Genomic DNA, 17463 nt, shown 5'->3' on the forward strand with positions numbered 1-17463 from the left:
GCCGCCAGGTGCGGAGGCGGAGGCCGCCGCGGGTGGGGGAAGGGCGGGGGGAGCCGCCCTCCCTTCTCCGCCCCGCGGTGGGCGCCTTGTTCCTCTAGGGCTCCTCCGCTGCTAAGGTAGCCTCTGCCCTTGCCGCCGTCATTTCTCCCCGGTGTCCCCACGGACCCCGCTCCGCTTCCTGTAGCATTCTTGGTTCCCGCCAACTTGCGGGCCAGCTTGTACTGAACTAGATGGTGCGGATGCAGAGGTAAATCAACATGATTAGTGCCTTAAAAGCCGCTGTTCTGGAATCGGTGACAGACCTAAAGTCAAATAAATTAGAGGTCAGTGATACTCAGAGGGACGAGGTCACTGCTGCCGCGAAGCTAAGGGCAGGGAAGGTCAGGAAGACTTCCTAGTGGAGGCGGCAGCTGATCTGGGTTGGAAAGGGAACAAGAATTCATCAGACTGAAAGAGGAATTTCAGTCCGTGGAAACAGCATGTGCAAGAGCCCGGAGGTGAGTTCAGGAAATCAGAAGCGGTTCGGTTCTATCGGAGAACGACGCTCGGTCGGGCAGACGCGGGAAGAGAGCCTGGAGGGGCACGGCGGGCGCTGCGGTACCTCGCGCGGCGCTGACGTGCCTGGAGGTGCTCTGGGGGGCTGTCACGAGCCGAGGAACACTTCGGACCCAGGGCAGCGCCAGATTCCGAGTTTACAAAGACTCCTTCTGCAGCCGGGCGTGGAGCGGGGGGAGGCTAGGGGCAGAGGCCAGTGGAGACTGCAAGGCAGTAGCACAGGTGGGAGATAGTAAAGTCTGAACTCGTAAAAATAATTCTGACACCTGTCCTGAATTTTATTTTATTTTTTTCCTATATTAACTAGCAGGCTTCCCCGTCTGGTGTTTCTCCTTTTGCCCTCCCCCCCTCCCCACTCCCATGCCTCATTCAAGCAAGGAGGCAGCCTAGGTTCATAGCCTCAGGGGAGGGATGTGAAGGAGTACAAAACAGAAAACATCCAAACCTTCAGAGGGACAGAAGAGACTCAGGGCGGAGACAAAACTGGGAGATGTGGGGTTTGAAGACAGGGGGTGCTCCCTGAGATCAGAAGGGGTCCCCTTTGCTCTCCACCAGCAGGAAAGCACAGAGAATCTAGGCTCCTGGTGATGGAGGTCGCACTCCCTGCTTTCCCGGCAGCACAGGACCCTGACAAGGAGCAGTTGCATAATGAGGTTGTGCAGAAACTCCCCAGCTGAGCCAGAAAGGAAGTACCCGGATGGGTTAACCTCACTTCTGCTTTGGGACGAGGGCCCCTGGCCCCGTCAGGGCCAGGTCCGTGAGATGAAAGGAGGTGTCGGTGGGTAGTAAGTAAATGGCTGAGGACCCAACGGGCCTTCCCTCTCAAGTCTTAGCGTCCCATACTCCCTGCATCCTGGGAGAAAGGAGGGGACAGAGATCCCGACTCATCTTGTCTCCACCATCCCAGTGCAACAGGGGCTTGAAACAGGGGCTGAGCAGAGAGGTATTTCTCGCATACCAGGGTTAGGAACCAACACACAAGAATGACACGCATCCGGTGTTCTTGCCTATTGGTACTATATTTAGCATTATCTTGTTTAATCTTTACAAGAGGGATGAGGGAACCGAGGCTTAGAAATGTCATACAGCTAAAAACTGGTGGCACCAAGACACAAGTGCAGCCCCAAGCTTGAATTCTCCACCGCTGTGCGCTAAGCCGCCTCCATGGCCGTGGCTATGAAACAGCAGAGGAGGGCGCGCTGGGGAGAGGTTTCAGAGGTAGAACCATATGACCCAGAGCGGAGGAGAGGGGTCACGGATGCCCCCCGCGTTTCCAGCTCACGGACTGGGTTGGTGGTGGAGCAGCTAACACTGGGAACATGGGGTCAGTCGATGGGAGGAAACGGGAATTTTGCTTGGACGAAGTAAGTCTAGATCTAGGCATGTAGAAATTATTGGCGGGGGGCGGGGGCATGCCTGGGTGGCTCAGTCGGTTAAGCTTAAGCGTCTGGTTCTTGATTTCCCCTCAGGTCATGATCTCATAGTGATGAGATCAAGCCCTGCATGGGGCTTTGCGCTGACATCGCAAAGTCTGCCTGGGATTCTCTCTCTCCTCTCTCTCTGCCCCTCCCCAGCTGGTGCTCACTCACCCTCTCTCTCTCTCTCTCTCTCTCTCTCTCTCTCTCAAAATAAATAAATAAACAATAAAAGAAATTATTGGCTTATCAGTGGTGTGAAAATCAGAGGCGTGGATGCAGTGTCCGTGGAAGTGTGCGTAAGGTAAGAAAAGGGCAGAGGGCAGAGCACTGGGGACCGTTAGCATTTAAGGGGTGGACAGAGGGCCCAGCAAAGGAGACAGAGAAGGAACTGTCCGAAGAAAAGAAAGAGCCAGGACACGGGTCCTGGAAGCCCTAGTGAGGACGGAGTTGCAAGGAGATGTCGGATAAAGTGGGGGGTCAAACAAGAAAATGATTCGGAAATGATCACTGGGTCATTGAGAGGTCGTTGGAACCTCGGTGAGAGTAGTTTGAGTCCCTGTACCTCCCTAAAACCTCTCCCCTTAAGGGAAGGCTGCTGACTGGGCACAGAGGAGCTGCCTGGCAGGCCCTGGCTGGGCTGTGGGAGCGTCCTGGAGGCCAGCCCACGGGTGGGAGCTGCAGGCAGCTGGGAAAGCCTGCGGGCACGGGCCCCGTCTGTGGCACAAGGCACTGTGCACCCCGCAGATGTTCAGCAAACACTGTCCAGCCGTTTCGGGGGAGCCCGCCTACTTCCTGGTAACTTGGTTTCTGGCGAAGGCCTCTCTACTTTAAAAGAGGCTTCTGGGGGCACCTGGGTGGCTCGGTTCGTTAAGTGTCTGACTTCAGCTCAGGTCATGATCTCGCAGTTTGGGAGTTCGAGCCCCGCGTCGGGCTCTGTGCTGACAGCCCGGAGCCTGCTTCGGATTCTGTGTCTCCCTCTCTCTGCCTCTTCCCTGCTCATGCTCTTTCTCTCTCAAAAATAAATAAACATTAACAATTTAAAAAAAATAAAAAGGCTTCTGCCCCAGGTAAATGAGGACACTTGCTTTCTAATGCCAGCCACCCTCCGCGAGTTAGCACAGTAGGGGCCGCTGTCACGGGCCTGCTGTCCTCTCATTAAGCAGGACATGGATGTTGCAGATCAGAGCGGGGGCAGAGAGACTCTTCTGATCTCCAGGCCTTTCCTGACCATCACCTTTTCCCTGGTTCCCAAACGTGGAATGTACCCACACAGGAGCACAGTGCATAAGTGTGTGTGTGTGTGTGTGTGTGTGTGTGTGTGTGTGTGTGAAAGGGCTCACTTCTAGGACAGCCCAGGCCTCATTAAAGCTTGCAATCCCAGCGCAGTGGAAGGGACCCTGGGCTAATCAGCCCAGAATCAGAAAACCTGGGCTCTAACCCCAGCTGCATGGTTCTGTGACCTCAGGCAAGTCCTACCTGCTTTCTGAGCCTGGTCCCCTCCTCTGCAGAATGAGAGTTTGGCACAGATGATCTCTGAGGTTGTAACCAGGCACAGGCCCGTCACGCTTTGGCTCCTTGCTTAAAGTGAGGGACTTGAGGGGTGTGTGCAGAGGTGGGCAGTGGTGGGGCAGGAAGGGCGATGGAATCCAGGTAACTGCCCAAGTGCCATCAGTGATTCAGCACTGGGATAGGTCGTCTGAACTGTCCATCAAAAAATTCCCTAGGAGTGGAGGGCGGTGCCTGGTTGTCTGGTAACCCCGGGGCTTTGAGCTAAGGGCTTGGGGAGGTAACCCAAGCCAGAGGGACCATTCCAGAAAGCCGGCCGCAGAGAGGATCGAGGGAGGTAAGGTATCCTGTGGCTGGGGCCCCGAGACCTGGTGGGGTTAGCGCGGAATGTCCCAGGGATGAGGGCCTTGAAGGCAGGATTCCGAGGTGTTCTTAGTTGCAGGGGGAATTTCTTTGAAAAGAGAGACATCTCTGCCTGCCTCTTCCAAGAAAGAGGGGAAAGAAGGAAAGAAATGGGGGGGAGAGGGTGCTGAGCGTGCAGGCCCCAGTCTTTACCACCCTCCCCCCGGTCTCCTGGGAAGAGAGTTCAGGAAAAGGCTTTGCCTTTCTAGGAGAGAGATCCTAACAGGGAAGCACATGTGATGACTGGAGCAGGGGGCTGGGGGCCCAGAACCAGCCAGTTGTGGAACAAGAGGCCCCGAAGTGGGGCGTGGGCATGAATGGCCAGACGGCACCCTCCGTCCTGAAAACGGACTCCTTGCCGATTCAATAGCCCTCTCAGCTCCGCGTCCCCGGCGCCCTGTATGGCTCCCGGGGTGCAGCAGGTTTGAGCTGACCCGACCCACACCCAGGAGCGCCTAGATTGTGAGTGCGAGGGTGTCCGTGGGGAACAGTGATGGCGGAGGAGAACAGATGATGGAGGGGAGGCCCTGCGCGTGCTCCGTTCAGCTGCCCTTTCGTTTGCTCGTTCGGTGAATGTTTTTTGTGTTGTGGTAAGGTACACATACCTTTTTATCCCATCAAGCCGTTTCTAAGCGCACAGCCCAGTGGCAGCGGGTACACACGCATTAACGCATTAGCCATCGCCTCCAGCCACCTCCGTCTCATTCGATGGACGTTTATTGAGGACCTTCTACGTGCCAGACCCTAACGTCGTTCCAAATCTGGTAGGAGAGGTAGACAAGAAAGTCAGCAACTTTCACCCGGTGTGATAAACGCTGGAAAAGACACGGGCACAAGGTGCCGTGGGGTCCGGAAGGACCCTGATGGCTGAGGGAGGAGGCTTTCTGTTACTTGAACTGGGTCCTGAAGGAGGACAGAGAACGAGTTGGGACGTTGGAGTAAGGGCTGATGTGGCGCCCAGTAGGGGTGCGGAAGCGGAAGTCCTTACGGCCCTGGGGGCGGGGTTAGAGCTAAATCACCCGAGAGGGAGCCTGCTTTGGAGGAAGCCCAGGGTGACATATTGACCCCCCTGCTCCCCAGTGTCAGCACGATGTCTTCCTCCAACCCTGAGGATACCCCCCGAGAGCCTGAGTCTGAGCCTGAACCCTCAACCTCCAAGCAGAAACAGAGGGGAAAGCGGCCACAGCAAGAGGCCAGCGTCCACGCCCTCACCAGGGCTGGCCACGGGGCGCTCCTGGCTGGCCGGAACCACGAAGCCCTGACCAGCTTCCAGAGGGCCTTCGTCCTGGCCTCGGAGGCCCCGCAAACTCGCGACACCCCTGTTCTCCGGGCCTGTGCCTTCAACCTGGGGGCTGCCTACGTGGAGACCGGGGACCCAGCCCGGGGCCTCGAGCTGCTCCTGAGAGCCCGACCTGAGGAGAAGGCGCAGGGCAGGCGTCATGGCGACCAGTGTTTCAATGTGGCTTTGGCCTACCACGCCCTGGGCGACCTGCCTCAAGCTTTGGCCTGGTACCACAGGGCCCTGGGTCACTACCAGCCACTAGGCGACCATGGGCAAGTCCAGGCAAAAATGGGAGCCTGCTACCGGGCTCTGGGACAGCCTGAGCTGGCAGCCCACTGTCTGCAGGAGGCGAGCCGGGCCTACGCCCAAGCAGGGCAGCCCCAGGCTGCGGCCTTGGCCTTGGGGGCTGCGGCGGGGTGTATGCTGAAGAGCGGGCGGCATGGGGTGGGCGCGGTGACGCGGGTGCTGGAGGAGAGCCGGAGGCTTGCTGAGAGGAGCCCTGAGCACAGACTGCTGGGTGAGGCCTGCGGGCAGAGGAGAAGTGGGGTCTGGGGAGATCAGACCAGGCGACGCTCTGAGACGTGGGGTGCAAACGGAGGCTTTTCCGAGGGCTGGGGAAAGGGCCGGAGGACCCCAGGAGAGGGGGACAGGGGCCGCACCAGGACAGCTGCAGCTGACCTGGCTGCCCGTGACCCTGGCCACGCCCTCCAGGGCATCTCTATAACGACCTAGGCCTGAGCTACTGCCAGCTCCAGCTGTTCCCGCTTGCAGCGGAGGCCTTCCTGCGGGCCCTGCCCCTGTGTCGCGGGCCGGGAGAGGAGGCCACGGTGCTGAGAAACCTCGGGACGGCCCACAGTGCCCTCGGCAACTACCGGCAAGCCCGGGAGTGTCACCAGAAGGCTGCTGACCTGCATGGTGGGCACCAGGGGCTGGGGGCTGTGTTGGGACCGAAGGACTAAGGGGGGGGGGGGCTCCAGCCGGGGCCCGAGGCTGGAGCGTGGACGGACCTTTGGGACTGGTTATGGGGCCAGGAAGTCCAGAGCCAGGAGGTGAGGGCTGGGGGAGCAGGAGACAGGACGGTGGGTTGAGGGCCCAGAGACGAGGCCTGGGGCTGGGGGGCCACGGCGGGGGGAGGGGGGGCGGGCAGAGGGCAGAGCCCCAGGCGGGAGAGGAGCCTGATGTGGAAGCCAGTGCCTCTCTGATTAAGTGGTTGTGTGCAAGTGAGTCCCTGTCGCTCTCCGAGCTTCGGTTGCTGCACGTGCAGGAAGGGAACTTTGCCGCTTCGCAGGGTCAGGTCGCAGGGTCGTTGCCCAGCTCAAGGTGGCCAGCGGGGGTGGGGGGTGGGGTGCATTCAGGCCGAAAAGCAGGCCTGAGGAGAGGCCTCCGCGGTGCAGCTGGAGGCGCGCTGGGGCTGAGCGCCCGGACTCCCGGGGGCCCGGCCTTGGCCACCAGGGGATACGCCTCAGAGGCCAAGGCCCCCGCTTACGATGGGGTGGCTCTGTCGTCAGGCTCTGGGGGGCAGCGGCGGGAGCAGGGCCGGAGCTTTGGCAGCCTGGCATTTGTACTGAGCCAGCTGGGGGACCACAGGGCAGCCAGAGACAACTACCTACATGCCCTGCAGGCGGCCCGGGACACTGGTGAGTGGCAGCGGGACGGGCGGAGGGTCCCCGGGGCTGGTGGGGAGGGTCAGTCGCGTGGGGAGCCGCCAGAGGACCCCCGGGCTCTCTCCCCAGGGGACACGAAGGGCCAATGGCAGGCCTGCGAGGGGCTGGGGGCTGCCGCAGCCAGACTGGGGCAGCACGACCAGGCCTTGACCTACTATAAGGAGGCGCTGGCTCGGAGTCAGGTGAGACCCCGCGCCCCAGAATCTAACTCTCCCTGCTCCCCTCCTCTGCTGACACTCCTGCCTTCGCCTTGTCTCCCCCACCACTCGTCACCCACCAGACACACTGGGCACAGTGTGCTGGGCCCCGGGACACTGCTGGCAGGAGGGGTTCGTCTGTCCACAACTGTGCATAGGCGGTGACGGGATCCTGGCAAAGGCCCGGGGCTGCGGTAGAAGAGAAGGAAGACGAAGCCCCTTCCCTCCTCCGCCTCCTGTCTCCTTCCTCCCCAATCCCCAGAGGCCCCCCACCACCCCCGTTGTCCACCCTCCCTCCAGAAGGAGCCAGACTCTGTGCGGGACCGGCTGGTGGCCAAGCTGGCGGACGCCATGAGGACCCACCTGGCCCGGGCCGGGCTCGTCCCCACGCACGCCCTGGTGAGGTGACACCTGAGACAAGGAGTGGGGGCGGGGACAGGTGGCCCAGAGAAGGGGGTGGTGGCAGGGCAGAGCTGATGCCCTCAGGGCTGCTGCCCTGGGCTGCTCGTGTGTTCACCTGCCCCAGAGCCCGCAGAGTGGACACGTGTCGCTTTTCCGAGGACACCTGCGGGTAGGGAGGTGGGCGGGGGGGGGGGGGGGGGTGTGGCCTGTCTCCCAGCGCTAGGCAGTGCCAGGCCTTTGCCTGGGTGGTCACTAGCCCGGAGGCTGAGCCCTACCCAGAGGAGCTGGAAACCAAGTCCCAGGCTGCAGTTCTCCAACAGGCCACACGGTGGGGGCGGTGCTGCGGTTCCCGGTCAGGTTGGCTCTCCCTGCGTCTCCACCACCCCCTGGCTCTCTGGCTCCCCCCACCCTCTCTCAGCCTCCCTGCCTCTCACCCCTCCAGATAACCTCGGGGAACCTCCCACCCAGGAATTAAAATTATACTTGACTATTTATTATATTTATTTAATGGGATTCATGTCTTCTCTTAAAGACTAGGACACTGTATTTATAATTTGCAAGTGAAACTAAATTAGCCTGGTCCGGGCAGAGGACTGGACTGGGGAAGAGCTGGGGTCCGTCTGAAGGCAGCCACCGACTTCCTGTGACTTTGCCCCTGGAGGCCCCAGGCAGGATGAGGTGGAGGCCAGGCCCTGGCCATGTCTGATCGTCCGTGAGCCCGAGTTCTAACTTGAGCGTTACTAGCGCGGACCTCGTCACGGATTTCCACTCTCAGAGGCGTGGCCCATCCCAGTTAGCGTCTAGCACCGCTCTGTGTGGGGCCGCTGCGTGTGGAGGGAACATACGCTCGCGGATATGTCACAGCGGGTTCCCTTTACTCCCCGCCATCCCCAGACTTCGGCTCCAGGGAGGCCCCAGGCTCCAGGAGGGCCGGGAAGGGGCAGAGTGGAAGTGAGGCACAGGTGAGTGGGGTGGGGCCGGGGCTCCGGGGCTCCACGGGGGTGCGGACGCTGGTGCGGTTGGGGCCGTGGCCACACAGGTACCCCAGGGAGGGGGGGGGACGTGTCCCTGGTGCTGCTCTGCCTCCTGTTCCCCACCCCTCCAGGTCTTCGGGTGGGTGGGAGGAAGAGGAATTGGAGGAGGGCCAGGAGGAGAGAGAGGACCAGGCCCCACCGGATGTCCCCCCCGCGTCTTGGGCGCAGAGGCTGGAGTGTGAGTGGCAGCAGGCTGTCCCTAGCTGTGCATCTCCTACCTGGACACGGGAGCACTCTCTCCCCCACGTTGGTTTCCTGGATGCCCCCGCCTCCCCCTGGGTCTGCCGCTGAGGCCTGACCAGCCCCCGCCCCTTCCTGCTCACCTCTCAAGGCCCTGGCCCAGTCTCCCTGACCCCTTTCTCAGTCACCTCTTCCTGGCCGCTTCCGTGGCTTTCCTAACTTCTAGAACTTTGCATCTTAGAACACCAAGTTTTATTGAAAGCCTACCACGTGCCAGGTACGGAGACCGAGTGATTTTCTTGCCCTAGCTCACCGTATACCAGCCTCGTCCCCCAAAGACTTCGACCTCTGGGGCCAGAGCTGTTTGCTACTTGCTATTCACACTTGAACTCCCTGTCTTCCGTTCAGTGTGTCGTCCTCCGGGCAGCGGTGGGCGGTGGGAGGCCCAGCTTTGCCAAGCGCCTGCCCCGTACGGAGGGTAGTCTTTCGTGCGCCCCGTGCCAGCGCCCGGTGAACGCACCCCGACACGCACCCTCCTTGTTCTTCTCCCAAAGTTTTCTCTTTGCACCATGTGGTTCTTGGCGCAGAGAGGCCTGTGATGAGTGTGCCCGTCCCTCTCCATCCAGGTCCAGGATCCGGGGCCCATCTCCCGCTTGGAGGCCAAGGCCCCCTCCGAATGGAGCATCCTGGCATTCTGGTCCCCAGTGGCCCCCAAGTCAATAGGTGGGTCCCCGGGGGAGGGGAAGAGGCCTGGAGAATGGATGAAAGGAGTAGGAGAGGATGTGGCTTTGGATGGTTTTAAGGGGGGTGGGGGAAATACGCCCCCAGTACTTGGGGGCATAGTGCTTGGACCCTCTCTGTCTGCCCTCGAGCAATCTTTTTTTTGTTTTTTTAAATATAATTTACTGTCGAATTGGCCAACATACAGTCTTGGTTTTGGGGGTAGATTCCCACGGTTCATCACCTACATACAACACCCAGTGCTCATCCCAACAGGTGCCCTCCTCCATGCCCATCACCCACTTTCCCCTCTCCCCCACCCCACCCCGTCCACCCTCAGTTTGTTCTCTGTAAGCCCTCGAACACTCTTAACAACACTCATGCAACTCTGGAGCCCTGGGCGTCCCCTGTCTCCTGCACAGCCTGACCGTGGGCCTCCCAGAGAGGGAGAGTCCCACTGAATGGGGGGGCGTGCAGCTCAAGCTTGCCCCCTCCTGCCCTGGGGCCCAGTGGCCAAGGTGAAGGCTGCCCTCTGCTCTGTCCCCAGCCGCTGCCCCTGGCAAGCCCTCCCTGACTCCCGCAGGTCGCCCGGATGGCCCAGGGAAACCCCAAGCAGGAACCCTCAGAGGAGACTCACCAAGTCTGGCTTCTGTACGATCATGTGACTCCACTCTGCTGGCCCGGAACGCGGCCTCTGTGCTTCCTCCGCAACACTCAAACGTTCCGGGTTTCTGGGACCAAGCCTCTTCCCGGGGGTTCAGCGCTGCATGGACACATGATGTGCCACCGTCGACAGATGGGCTGTTGTGCACATTGAACAAGGGCTTGGCGGTCTCGGCACTGAGATGTCCAGTTTGCTCCTCGCTGGAAGTTTGGGGCTCAGGGGGCTAAAGGGAAGAGGAACATGGACAGTGAATTTCCTTCTGGATCCAAACCTCGTGATTGCTAAGGCCCTTGCCAGTTCCAGAAGCTGTGACATGTTGGCCAAGAGGCTTTGCGGTCACTGACGTCTCCAGACGTCTATTTTCTCGAATGGGAAACGGGGATATAGCCCGAGAGAGGACACCTCTGAACGCACTGCTGTACCGTCGCGGGTTTGGGAGGCAGCCCCGCGGGCCTGTGGGACGGCCGCGATGAGCGGTCACACGGTGGTCACACGGGGCACACACCACACGGTGCTTCCTCCCGCAATCCTCACAGTGGATGACCCCCTTTCCCAGGTGCGGAAAAGACAGCACCAGGGTTAATGAGTTTGTCCTCTCAGGCTACACCACTAGGGAGTGGGGAAGCCGGGACTCAAACCCAGGCCGTCAACACCTTCTAGAACGCGGCGCACTTCCGCGCCTCCACCCCCGCCCCGGTCGTGCTGGGGCTTACCAAGAGCTGACCGTGTTGGTACCAAATGTGCTTACGCTGGCGTATGTGTTATTGCAGTTTGTCATTTAATTAAATGTCATGCAACCTGGTGAACCAAGTGTGAAAACAAGCACCGTTTCCATGAAAACTAAGTCGAATCCTTAGAAGTCCTGATTAAGGTGACTCAATTCAAAAACTACTATTGAATTAGATGGGACCAAGACAATGATCACATTTGGCTGCAAAATAATAAAAGTCTAGATGAATTTTGCACTTAGATTTTGCTTCAACCACGCCACGCGCTGTTCCGCCCCCGTGAGCAAACTGGACATTGCGGGTGGTCCATTTATGCGCGAAGGATGAAGAAGTCAGCCGCGGCCTGTTCCCCAAGAAGAGACCCTGGCCACACTTTGACAGACGGCAGATGAATGTATTTTTTTGTTTTAAGTTGAAATAAAAGAACCCATTCCAGGTCGTGTCAGAGAAGAGGGTTTCCACTACGCCGTGAACTCCTCACCGTGAGGTTTTGAGGATTCATTAAAATATCTGCCGAGGGCCTACCATATGCCCAGCATGCCACCAGCTGCTGAGGACACCGGGGACACGGCCGCTCATCTTTCTTATTGTCTCGTCAGGTGTTGGGGGTGTCTTGATTTGGATGCAGGTTCACCAGCTGTAACAGAGTCCAATGTAAGCTACCATTTATTTATTTGTTTTCTTTAAAGTTTATTTATTTGGGGAGAGAGGGAGGGGCAGAGAGAGATGGAGAGAGAGAGAGAGAGAGAGAGAGAATCCCAAGCAGGCTCTGCAAGGCCAGCCACGGGGCTCAACCCACGAACTGTGAGATCATGACCTGAGCTGAAATCGAGAGCAGGACGCTTAACCGACCGAGCCACCCAGGAGCCCCGTAACTGTGCCTTTAAACAGAAAGAACTTTACTCCTGTCTCACGTAAGCAGTCCCCATGGAGGCGGTGGCTTCCTGGAGCTCAGGGAGTCAGGCAGGACGCTCTGCCGTCCCCAACACAGCATTCCCATGCCATGTCCTAAACTGGCTGCCCCACCCGCGGCATAGCACCTTCATTCCTGCCGGTAAGAAGGAAAAAGGAAGTGGAGGAAAACCTGCGTTTTTTCGAAGGTGCCATCTGGCAGTTTCAAGTCATTTCTGCTCGGACCTCATTGGTCAGAGTTTAGTCACATGTACATGCCCGGCTGCTGCAAGGAAGACTGGAAAATGTAGTGCGTAGCCGGGCAGCCGTGTGGCCACATAAAACTCCGGGGTTCTGTTGCCGAAGGAAGAAAGGAGAGTGGATTTTGAGGGACAAGCAGCGGCAGCTGCCACACGGGAGTATCACCCCGGGGTCAGGCCAACCCCATGTCAACCGTCACTGACTCTACTACCGAATAGCTGTATTCTCTTAGGAAAATGACTTCTCTCTGTGCTAGTCAATGTCCTCATCTATAACACGAGGATAAAAATGCATCGTAGGATCGACAGGGTGAAATGTGTAAGCATCCGGAACTCAGGAGTGCTCGATCCATGAGCCTTTAATAAATTGGTTTTGAAGGCATTTCTCAAAGAAAACTCTAGAAGCCTGGAAGCAGAAATAGGATGGAGTAGGTCTTCGGCTCCACTTCCTGGGGACATGGGGTGAGATATGCTTGTGTCACTGTCCTATACTTAACATCTCATCAGAATGAAGATAGCAATGACAACCCTTTAATTACATATTTCCACACCAGAGAGGGCAGTTCAGTACAGAATAATGCCTTAGAGTGCAGACTCTAGGTCAGGCTGTTTGGACCCTAGCTCCCCCTCCACCAACAGCTACCGCTGTGTCCATCGGGCATGTGGTTCAACACCTTGAAGCCTCAGTTTGCTCTTCTGTAAAATGGGAACGATAACAGGGTTGCTGCAAGGGTAAAATGAGCTGATTCATGTTAGCATGTGGCACATGTAAGTATTCAAATGTTATCTGTCAAAAAAGCATGCTTCATATTGTGTTTTAGAAATAAATCTTCAGGGGGCACCTGGCTGGCTCAGTTGGTGGAGCGTGTGACTCTTGATCTCAGGGTCATGAGCTCGAGCCCCATGTTGGGTGTAGAGATTACTTAAAAACAAAAAAAGAGATCCTAACAAAAAGGGGAAGGACTTCTACATACTGGTGATGGTATAAAATGAATGAGGTCTTGGATAAGATTATCCAATTATAAGGTACATTACAATTTAGATGTAAAAACCCAATTTCCAGCCACAAACACAGTCTAACAAAAACAATTTTCCACCACAAATGCAGTCTGATAAATTCTATTTCATACAACAAACGTGTAAAACGAGCATAGCTGGGGGACAAGGGTACATCTTACAGGAGATGATAAATCTTTTATAATTCAAAAGGAGAATAGCAGAAGAGTAATTAAAAGCAGGGGGAGTTCTTGCCTTTCTCAGTGAACTAGCCAGGATACAATTCATGGCACAGAAAAATAACATGAAAACAGGACCTTCACCTGGTTAATTACTTTATCTTAATGTCTTAGTGGTAACTGGTGTGTTATTCCCAAGACTTCCCCCCCCACACACACACACTCTGCCGCTTAAGTATGTGAGAGTGTGTGTTTGCATTCTATTTATTTAGTTATTTTATTTATTATTTTTGAGGGGGGGTGCAGAGAGAGAGGGGCACAGAGGATCTGAAGAGGACAGCGGCAAACTCACCAAATTTGAGATCACAATCTGAGCCGAAGGCATATGCTTAACTGACTCAGCCACCCTGGCACCCCTCTTTTTAGTTTTTTTTTTTTTTTTTTTTTTGTATTTGCGTTCTTAAAACCTCTTGGGTTCAAATTGCAGTCTTCCCCTCCAGGTGTTTCTTGATATGTTATTGGAATCTGGAGTCTATGGTTTCAACTACATTTTTAACCATGACACTCTCAACCTATTTAAGGTTTATAACTTTGTATTTCCATAGCTATTATGTTGATGACAGGGAACAAGTATTATGTATGATTAGAGAAATGAAGCATGCTATCCTGGTAAGCAGAGGTAGGGGCAGCTAATGTATTTCGGAGAGGGATCTTAAATTATACTGTAAACAGCACTGCAACCACTCTTAAGGGTTAACTCACTTCAAGCTTAGGGGCTCCTTGCTTGCTGACCTAAGTCCCTTGGTCTGTAGCAGAACACCTACTTTCCTAGGGATTAGACCACTGGCCTTGAGGAATGAGGGATCAGGCTCTCCGGGAGGTAAGGCCTGCCCAAGATCATGACCACAAACGACTAAGGGCCCAGGCACCAGCTTCCTTTGCACCAGCCCCCACGTTTCTGGCATCGCCCTCCCGTTTAAAACCCTCTGGCTTGGGGGCGCCTGGGTGGCTCAGTCGGTTAAGCCTCCGACTTCACCTCAGGTCATGATGTCACGGTTTGTGGGTTCGAGCCCGGCGTTGGGCTCTGTGCTCACAGCCTGGAGCCTGCTTCGGATTCTGCGTCTCCCTCTCTCTCTGTTCCTCCCTGCTCTCACTCTGTCTCCGTCTCTCTCTCAAAAATAAAGATTTTTAAAAAAACGTTGTTTTTTTTTTTTAAACCCTCAGCTGTGCGGATGGGGAAGATGGCCTTTGGGATGTTAGTGCACTCTTCCTGAATAAAGCAAACCTTCGTTTCCCACCATCACTTGTCTCTCGAGTACTGCTCTTCCAGCCTGAGCAGTCCATCCCGCGTTGGGAACCGCTTGCCGTGTAAGTGACAACATTAGCCCAATTTACCGAGCGCCGCGTCGCGGGCGCGGTGGCCGGCCCTGCAAGCGCTGGCGCCCGTGGAGCGCGTACTCGCAGGGCACTGACACCAGGGGTGCCACATGCACTCGCAGCTGGTACGTGCCCGGGCCGCCCTCTGGGCAGGACCCGCAAGGCGACCAGCCACCGCCCACGCCGCTGCGAGCGAAGCGCTCTGCCCCCAGGGAACGCGAGGCCAGGCGTCCGCGCGCTCGCGAGGGGGCGGGACGAGCCGAGGCCCCGCCTCCAGGGGGCGGGGCGAGTGCCGCGCCTGCGCCGGACGAGGCGGGAGGGGCGCGCGCCGCGAGCTCCATGAGGGCCCTGCGGGCGCTGCTGGGGTTCGGTCTGCTGGCCGCCGGTTCGCACCTGCAGCGCGTCCGGGGCCCGGCCGGAGTCTGCCGCGCGAGGCCAGCCTGGTGGGGGACGCGGCGGCCGCAGTCGGGCGGCCGCGGGGACCCGGCGCTCATGGCGAGCCCGGCGGTGAAGTACTTGAGGTAGGCGAGGCTCGGGCGGGCTCGCTCCGGGGCGGGGGCGGGGGCCGGGACTGGGGCGGCCGCGCGCCCGCGCTCCGAGCGCCCTGGGGCGGGACTCAGGCGGTGGGTGTCCGCAGCCAGGAGGAGGCCCAGGCCGTGGACGAGGAGCTGTTCAACGAGTACCAGTTCAGCGTGGACCAGCTGATGGAGCTGGCGGGGCTGAGCTGCGCCACAGCCATAGCCAAGGTCGGTGGCGCCGGTCAAGCCCGGGGTGGGGGGTGGGGGGGGGGGCGGGGAGGCCTGGGGCCGCCCAGGGCCCCTGTGACGCCCCCTGACTCCGCCTCCAGGCCTATCCCCCCAAGTCTATGTCCCGGAGCCCCCCCACGGTCCTGGTCATCTGCGGGCCCGGGAATAACGGAGGAGACGGCCTGGTCTGTGCCCGGCACCTCAAGCTGTTTGTGAGTATCGGGGAAGGGCTGGGCGGCGGGGGGCTCCGAGGTCTGGCCTTGAATGACCCCTCTCCTTCCCCCTAGGGCTACCAGCCAACCATCTATTACCCCAAAAGGCCTAACAAGCCACTCTTCGGTGCACTGGTGACCCAGTGCCAGAAAATGGACATCCCCTTCCTTGGTGAAATGCCCCCGGAGGTAGGTGGCTGTGCTCTCCCCTCGTGTTTCCAGGCTGAGCTCCCCCGCCCATCTCTCTGGAGGACAGACTCCGGGCAGGTGGGGAAGTGCCCCGCACAGGTGCCTAAGTGTACCGTTTGACCAGAAACTGTGTGAAGAGCCTGCCCCCGCTCCAGCAGTGCCCGAGGCTGCCTCTCACATCCATGGCCACACCTTTCCCTCTGACCCCTGAGGTCAGGGCCTGCTCGGCAGGCAGTAACCCCCTGAGAAGGGGCTGATGTGACTGCCTCATCCTAAGCCCTTTCTGCAGGGACGTGGACCTGAGGATGGGAAATAAGAACTTTGCTTTTGAAGTTTCTTAACGCATTTCACAGGTGAAGAGACTGAGGCGTTAGAGAAAGCAAGGGGTCTGTCCTGCCTCCAGCTGCAGGTGGCCCCACCCTGTACCCGCCCCAATGGCAGGCAGGCGGACAGGCACTCAGAACAGAAACCACGTGTGGACTCCGCTTGGTCTAAATCACTGACCAGTTTGCACTGAAGTCTCTGAGGGAGATAAAATGACCCGTGTGCCCCTGAGTGGTGTGTGCAGGGGACAGCCCTGTCCGGTCAGGGGCTCCCACACCCTCTCCTCTCCCTGCTCCACCACAGCCCACGCTGATCGACGAACTGTACGAGCTGGTAGTGGATGCCATCTTCGGCTTCAGCTTCAAAGGGGACGTCCGGGAGCCATTCCGGAGCATCCTGAGCGTCCTGAGCGGGCTCACCGTGCCCATTGCGAGTATCGACATTCCCTCAGGTGCTGGGTCCGAGGAGCTTGGGTGGGATGGGGCCTGGGTCCCGCCCTGTTTTTTTTTTTTCAACGTTTATTTATTTTTGGGACAGAGAGAGACAGAGCATGAACGGGGGAGGGGCAGAGAGAGAGGGAGACACAGAATCGGAAACAGGCTCCAGGCTCTGAGCCATCAGCCCAGAGACCGACGCGGGGCTCGAACTCACGGACCGCGAGATCGTGACCTGAGCTGAAGTCGGACGCTTAACCGACTGCGCCACCCAGGCGCCCCCTCCCACCCTGTCTTAAGATAGGTACCCAGGAGTCCTCATTCTTCCAAGGCGCAGACCAAGCTCTAAACAAGCTGAGCGTAAAGGGGCAGAACACAGCTTTTGGGATTCCACAAAAGGGCCAGAGGGCAGGCCGGGAGCACCTTTTGTGTGCTGGACCCCAGAGACCAAAGCCTAGGAGGCCATGGCCATGGAGCTCCAAGGATGCGGGTTCCCCAGGCGGAGACACGGGGCCCCCGCTCGTTCAGGACAGGGGCAGAACAAAGTATGGAAGAATGGACACCTGCTCTCTTCTCTCTCCCTGAATACACCCTCTTTTCAGGATGGGATGTGGAGAAGGGAAATTCTGGAGGGATCCAGCCAGACTTGCTCATCTCCCTGACTGCACCCAAAAAGTCTGCGAGCCACTTCACCGGTCGCTATCACTACCTGGGAGGTCGTTTTGTGCCTCCTGCTCTGGAAAAGAAGTACCAGCTGAACTTGCCGCCCTACCCTGACACGGAGTGCGTCTATCGTCTGCAGTGAGGGAAGACGGGCGGGTGTCCTTCCCAATAAAGACTTAGCGCCCCCCTCCTACGGCCGTGGGGTCCTGGGAGCTGTTCTGGCAATAAAAGTTACTGGGTGGCAGGAGCTGGACAGCAAACTGAATGAGACATGGCGCCACCTTTCTGGGAGAACAGAGCAGGCAAGGGAGGTGGCCGTGGCATTTGAGGGCGATGAAAATGGACTTTCAGATGCTGAAAAAAAACCCAAGTGAGGTTCTCTGAGCTTTCTCCGTCCACTAACAGGGTAGCAAGATGGAGGTGAACAGAAGAAGTTCCTT

At 58.0% G+C, this 17463-nt stretch overlaps 2 protein-coding genes across 3 annotated transcripts; both read left to right on the forward strand.

The window, feature by feature from the left end:
- The first annotated feature begins 317 nt into the window (after positions 1 to 317).
- TTC24 (tetratricopeptide repeat domain 24) lies at positions 318 to 10132 on the forward strand. Its single transcript, XM_045454503.1, has 10 exons — positions 318 to 497; positions 4962 to 5680; positions 5875 to 6078; positions 6672 to 6800; positions 6897 to 7009; positions 7325 to 7423; positions 8321 to 8371; positions 8479 to 8638; positions 9267 to 9363; positions 9908 to 10132. Exons 2-10 carry the CDS (start codon positions 4972 to 4974, stop codon positions 10023 to 10025), a joined length of 1680 nt encoding a protein of 559 aa, XP_045310459.1. The 5' UTR covers positions 318 to 497; positions 4962 to 4971; the 3' UTR covers positions 10026 to 10132.
- Positions 10133 to 14742: 4610 nt separating this feature from the next.
- On the forward strand, positions 14743 to 17270 carry NAXE (NAD(P)HX epimerase). 2 transcript variants are annotated; one of them, XM_045454502.1, is made up of 6 exons: positions 14743 to 14976; positions 15093 to 15201; positions 15303 to 15413; positions 15489 to 15602; positions 16230 to 16377; positions 16963 to 17270. In XM_045454502.1, exons 1-6 carry the CDS (start codon positions 14795 to 14797, stop codon positions 17163 to 17165), a joined length of 867 nt encoding a protein of 288 aa, XP_045310458.1. In that variant the 5' UTR covers positions 14743 to 14794; the 3' UTR covers positions 17166 to 17270. The 2 variants fall into 2 exon arrangements, with proteins under 2 accessions (XP_045310458.1, XP_045310457.1); XM_045454501.1 differs by having other exon boundaries at positions 14748 to 14976; positions 16230 to 16421; positions 16649 to 17029.
- Positions 17271 to 17463: the final 193 nt, after the last annotated feature.

Source organism: Leopardus geoffroyi, chromosome C3, assembly GCF_018350155.1.
Source record: "Leopardus geoffroyi isolate Oge1 chromosome C3, O.geoffroyi_Oge1_pat1.0, whole genome shotgun sequence".
Taxonomy (NCBI): Eukaryota; Metazoa; Chordata; class Mammalia; order Carnivora; family Felidae; genus Leopardus; species Leopardus geoffroyi.

What these genes read in the sequence shown, in the direction of transcription:
- TTC24 (XM_045454503.1), top strand. Translation starts at nt 4,972, where the DNA reads ATGTCTTCCTCCAACCCTGAGGATACCCCCCGAGAGCCTGAGTCTGAG. An exon ending in GAGGGCCGGGAAGGGGCAGA is followed by an intron (nt 8,372 to 8,478) that starts GTGGAAGTGAGG and finishes TACCCCAGGGAG; the next exon opens with GGGGGGGGACGTGTCCCTGG. An exon ending in TTGGGCGCAGAGGCTGGAGT is followed by an intron (nt 8,639 to 9,266) that starts GTGAGTGGCAGC and finishes CTCTCCATCCAG; the next exon opens with GTCCAGGATCCGGGGCCCAT.
- NAXE (XM_045454501.1), top strand. Translation starts at nt 14,795, where the DNA reads ATGAGGGCCCTGCGGGCGCTGCTGGGGTTCGGTCTGCTGGCCGCCGGT. An exon ending in GCGCCACAGCCATAGCCAAG is followed by an intron (nt 15,202 to 15,302) that starts GTCGGTGGCGCC and finishes CTCCGCCTCCAG; the next exon opens with GCCTATCCCCCCAAGTCTAT. An exon ending in GGGATGGGGCCTGGGTCCCG is followed by an intron (nt 16,422 to 16,648) that starts CCCTGTTTTTTT and finishes CGCCCCCTCCCA; the next exon opens with CCCTGTCTTAAGATAGGTAC.